Below are 6,000 nucleotides of genomic sequence, written 5' to 3' on the forward strand. Positions count from 1 at the left end.
TTTAATAAAAATAACACATATATTTAAATCATATAAATTCTGGTTCATAAATAGTTTAATTTATTCCTAAAATTAAAAATATAATACAAAAGATAGAAAAAGAGGAAGTGAATCCTATCCAAAAAGAAAATATTTGAGAGGGATATATAAGCATATTTTCATAAGAATTTATATTATTTATTTAACCACAGTGTTTTTATTTAATAGGACTATATAAATCATGAAAATGATAATTTCAAATTAAAATCATACTCTTAGCTTTGAAATATAACCATTATAATATTACAGTTTCAAAACACTAAATACAGTTTCAGACAATATGGAAATAAATCTTTAAAACTATAACAAGTATCAAAAAGACTTGCAATTTTTAAAGAAACATCTTACCTCTTCAAATACACCAGCCTTATTTATAAAATCTCTAATAACGTCTAACAACTTTAAAGAGTGTATACTAAAAGCTCGTATAATTTTATCTTCTACCATGTGAGGTTTCTGTAGATATAAGTTTGTGAAAACAGTCTGTGCAAGAGAATGTCCTTCTAACCAAGTTACCTGAAAGACGGTAAAAAAGAATGCAACATTCACTGCATATTAGAACTTCTTATCCAGTTTTGTAATAATTTGAATACAGGCAGATTTTGTCTCAGATAGGCACTTCAACAGAAAATAATAAAAATAATTCAATAGAAATAATTTGTTACCAAGCATGCAAGAGTAGCATCTATGATTCCAATTTGCTCTTCAACTGTTAAATCTTTAATTTTCAATTTATCAGCCTAAAATTTAAAATAAAAATTTTATCAAATGCCACCTTTATGATGAATAAACATAGATGTTTTAATGACAAAGACAATTAAATATTAATACAGGCAATTAAATTAAAATAACAAAGGTAAAATAATATTTTTAAATACATAAAAATAATATTTTTCAAATTTTAACAAAAGTAGAAGCAAAACTAAACCAAATAATCATTTAAAGCATTTCAGAAGATACACTATCAATTTGTATTCTGCTAATTTGCATAAAAATTTTCAAATATATCCAATCACAAAACTACATTTCATCAGTGATGAAAGTAATATAATTATAAACATAATGTAGAGATAAAGGTTATGGAATCTAGTAGCACTTTAATTTTAAGAAAAGAGCAATTTCTTTTAGATATCTAATGAACAAAATTATGGCAATGCCTTTTAACTAAATTAACTCACTGCAAAATTATAAAATTAAAAAGCTTAGCATTGTAAAGAATATTTGAATTAATCAGTACTTTGAGTGCTTGATCAAAGTTAAGAACTTTTTTATTGCCACGATTGCACATCATTCCAGCATCCATTTTAGGATCCATCATTTCAATAGCAGACATTGCTTCAAAAAGTCCAAACCTGTAAAAAAATACTGAAATGGTTATATTTTTCATTTTAAAATAGCAGATCAATGAAATTTAAAAAAAATGACTTATAAATAACTTAAACTTACATATCATCATGAAGAAGTTGTCCTAATTCCAACTCTGAAAGTTACAAAATAAAGTAATTACTTAATAGATTTATTTATGTTTGAATTTCAAAAATATATGGAAAATGTCTCAACAACAAGAGAAAATTCAAGCGGCTATTACATGAAGAGGAAAGATACGAGTCATTGCACTACTGATGACTTTCATAGCTTATGTTATTGTGTCAGATGCAGAAAAAGAGTTCCACTTCTGTAGGAAGTTCCACTTTTAATAGGGAAAGATAACCAATCATATATGTTAAAATATATTTTCTTTAAATACAAATTACAATTACTATTATAAGTATTTATTACAATTATTACTCATTACAAAGTTACAATTCGAATTTAATTACAATTTATCAATGGATTATGTAAATTTTCCAATTAATAGATTAGATAATTATATGCTTTTGAAAGTAACTATTTTAATGCAAAATTCATAAGGGGAAAATTTTTTACTACCAAGCAATTATTTGCTCAATTTAAAAATAACACTAAATATACCATCTCTTTAAGCAAACATTCTTTTAAATATATCACTGAATAATTGCTAATAATGGCAATGAATTTTGGATTGTATGTTATGGATAATTTTGGTTCTATGCTATTACAATCAAATGTTTTCAGATCATTATACAAAATCATTTTCTTCCAGCTATTGCCTTTGAAATTAGCAATTTCACTACCAAATCCACTTTCTGGTGTGAAGTAACTGATTTAATATGCATCAAGCTCATAAAATACATTAATATACTCCTTTTTCCTTATTCTCCAGTACATCATTTTCAATGTATTTTCTTTGTTACCATTAAAAGTATATTTCCCTTTACTACAATAAGATGTTTCCTTTCTTCATCAAAATACTATTTAAATTCATAAAACGATAACGATTCAATTTTTGACAAAAGCTGGTAAATTTTAACCCTAATGCGGGAATTTAAATGAAGCATAGAATTTTTTAAAAATATTTTTTTTGCTACTAAATTTTTAAAACTACTTTTTCTACCATTGCATATCAAAAAGGAAAAATGTAAGCCAAAACAAAAAAATGAAAAATAATATCTATATAATATCTAGAGGAAGGACAAATTCTAGCAATTTTTTCCAAGGGTTTTTTTAAAATGAGTTTCAGGCTTTAAAAAAAAAACTGACAAGTCAAGAAATAATTTTTTTTAAGGTTCTTTCATTAAATAACATGTGGATAATTAATTTTTAGTCTCTATTATTATTATTATTTTTTTCTCTACCTTAGTAGGGATACCATTTAGTAACTTTGGATGCTTAAAAATTTGGTACTGTTCCATTTCCGAAGGCCACTGGCAACAGTTAAATTATTTTCACCAAATCAAACACCAAATACAAATCAAGTCAAAAATCAAAATTTTGCATCCTAAACTTTTATTAATTTATTTAAGAGGTATAAAATGTTTAATATCTTCCAACATTGAAGAAAAAAGCTGTTTTTATGCATTTGTTGCCACATAAAGTTGCATAAGTATGATTAGAGGTGCTGTCTATCAGTGTCTAGATGCTGTTTATTGCACCATTTTGCATTTCCCCACATGCATCCTACTGTTTGTGTGTGACACCCACTTTCTGGATTTACATAGATGATTTACTGTGAAATGTTCATAACCGGCATCTCACAGTTCATTGGATTTATACGCCTTCCAACGATTCGTATAAATAGCTGTTTCTACCCTAACATATTCCTTTATGACACCCAATAAAGTTTTTACTGGTCAATTAGGAACTGCAAGTAAAATGCATTAGTTGGATTAACTACAATTAATTAAACATCATTGGCACCAACAGTTTGGTAATTTTTTTACGTTTCGGAAACAGAAAAGTACCAAAAGTTTTAACACAAATAAATGAAAAAATTCGTCTTTTAACATGCTATATTTGTTGGGGGGGGGAACCTATTAAAATTGTATGAATTGTATGTATTGTATGAATTGTATAAATAAATAAAGTTTACAATATATATTTTAGTAACAAACTATAAGCAACAATGCATTTTACCTTCTGTGGCTTTGAAAAATTCCTCTGTCACATCGATCCAATTAAAATTGCGACATTTCTGGCAGGATTCAGTAGGTGGCCCTGAAGAGTTACTATCACATGTTTCCTTTCTCCTAAGTAAGCAAGAATAAAAATAGCATAAAAATCTCTTTATTTACTTTGTTATTATTTTTCCATTGACAAATAAATAAATAAAACAATTAATAAATATATTCAAAAATTTTACATTATGAAATGCATTGAGCATGATGCAAATGAATTAAAAACTTTATTTTATATAAAACTATATGATGCCCATTTAAATCAGATTTCAATCTGCAACAACTTGCAATTAGCACAATAGCTGTCATTAGTGGAATAATGCCCTTCATTGTGAGGAATTAATTATCATTCATAGGAAAAAAATGATTAGGTAAAGTTTTTAAAATCCAAAAATATACCTACAGTGGGTAAAATAAGTTTCCGTACAAAAGACAAAATAAAAATAAATTAGCATAATTTCTAATCTTCACTTTTTATCTTTGTAAATTACTTATATATGATTAAGATAAGTCTTTAAAAGGGAGTTTCATAATAAGTTTCTCTTTTTACAAAAGGCAGCAGGTCTTTTTTGCCATTTTTAAACTAGATAACGAAGTATCATGCAAAAATAGTTTCCGTACACAATATGCAAATTTTTCCTGGCATGTTTTACAACTGACCCGCAGTAAATATTCGAGGTTTCTTGTTTGCCAGAGTGAAATACACAACATAGCAACAGTTGCTTAATTCCAGTTTGTAGCTGATCATCTTAAAATGGAGGTTCTGAAAGCCGTTCGAGAATTAGCTATTCTGCTGCGAAAAGATGGATTATCAATGAAAAGAATTAGTGAAATCACTCGAAAACCAAAGTCTACAGTGCAGTATATTATTGAAAAATAATGTGAGCTGCAAACATTTGAGGATAGAGATCGATCCGGAAGACCTCCAAAGTTAAGTCACTTACATAAAAGAAATATCATGCGTAAGGTGCAAGATAATCCACAGATTAGTGCACCTCAATTGGCAACTGATTTAATAATTGATTACAACATTAAAGTCAACCTCAAATGGTCAGAAATGTCATTAAAAAAGAAGGTTATAATGGATGTGTGGCCCGTAAGAAGTATAAGTTTTTTATACTTCTTTTATAAGTTTCTGGAACAGAAAAAAGCACCTCGAGTTTGCAAAGTAACATGTAAGTAAGCCTCTTTCTTTTGATGAATCAGTCCTTTTCAGTGATGAATCAAAATGTAATATTCATGGGTCAGATGGCCAAGTTATGGTCTGGAGGAAACCAAAGCAGCATATGTTAATTAAGAAGTTATGTGGAAGTGTTAAGCACGGTGTGGCGGGATCATGGTGTGGGGTTGTATAAGTGCTGTTGGTGTCGGAAATTTATATTTTATAGAAGGAAATATGGATAGGTAAATGTATCTTGACATTCTAAATCAAAATATTTTAAAAAGTGCAGAAAAGCTGTTTCTTGGAACTGACTTTATTTATCAACAGAACAATGATCCTAAGCACACCTCCAAGATTTGTCAAGAGTAGTGCCTCTAAACAACAAGAAAACTTGCAGGGATTATGCCACAACGCTTGAGAGGAGTGATAAATGTCAAAGGATGACCTACCGATCATTAAATGTAAACTATTCAACATGAAAAAGATCTTTCATGTACAATGTAAATACCGTATTGAAACTCTTTTTGTTCCTTATTAGTGACATTTTTTGTTTCTTTCAATTTATGTATTTAATTTTCTCCACATTTTTTCTTTATAGTATTCATAAAAAATAAATGAATTTCTGCTACATCAATTTTCAAATTCTCATTTTCATTCCAAAGTATTTTGTGTCAAAAATTTAAGTTTCATTAACAGTCATAGCTGCGTATGGAAACTTTTTTTTACCCACTGTATGAGACACTTTACATACTATGAGAATTCAAAACCGAATGCAACAAAATACTTATATTTACCTGCTATCAAAACGTCTTTCGCAACTTTTTAAGCACACTCTGTCATCAGCCATCACTGAGACTTTAATTTTCAAAACTTTCAAATTTTAGTTCAATTCAATATAAGCACATTCTAATTTTCGCGATGATGTTGATGTTGATGTTGAATTAGAATTGATACAATGTAAATATAAATAAACAGAACATTATTGAAGTGGAGAATTATCGATTTTCTACAAACATTGGCATCAGTTAATATTAATAAAAAAAAATGCGAAATTTCTTTCTTTGAAGTATTTTCTAATCATAATAATTCTAAAAGTAAATTTCATATTTCAAAACCAACAAAATGTATTTTCTTTCTCAATTTTAAGTTTTTTTATATAGCTCTAGTACGATATCCAGACCTGAAAAAATATTAGTTATAAAATCAACAACTGAAATGGCAATACGATTTGAGGAATGAATAGAATAGAAACAAAAAAGGAAAAGT

General features: G+C 27.7%; 1 protein-coding gene across 1 annotated transcript in view; it reads right to left on the reverse strand.

Moving 5' to 3' along the window:
- Positions 1-5,734, reverse strand: part of LOC129965916 (N-alpha-acetyltransferase 35, NatC auxiliary subunit-like) — a 36,256-nt gene extending 30,522 nt beyond the window's left edge. Inside the window, exons 1-6 of the mRNA XM_056080199.1 lie at positions 5,529-5,734; positions 3,532-3,644; positions 1,486-1,519; positions 1,277-1,391; positions 705-779; positions 388-555 (exon numbers count right to left, since the gene is read on the reverse strand). Of these exons, the coding sequence (XP_055936174.1) occupies positions 388-555; positions 705-779; positions 1,277-1,391; positions 1,486-1,519; positions 3,532-3,644; positions 5,529-5,581 (558 nt within the window). The 5' untranslated portion in view covers positions 5,582-5,734. The remainder of the gene's footprint in view (positions 1-387; positions 556-704; positions 780-1,276; positions 1,392-1,485; positions 1,520-3,531; positions 3,645-5,528) is intronic.
- Between the last annotated feature and the right edge of the window lie 266 nt (positions 5,735-6,000).

The sequence above is a fragment of the Argiope bruennichi genome, chromosome 4, assembly GCF_947563725.1.
Source record: "Argiope bruennichi chromosome 4, qqArgBrue1.1, whole genome shotgun sequence".
NCBI classification, from domain to species: Eukaryota; Metazoa; Arthropoda; class Arachnida; order Araneae; family Araneidae; genus Argiope; species Argiope bruennichi.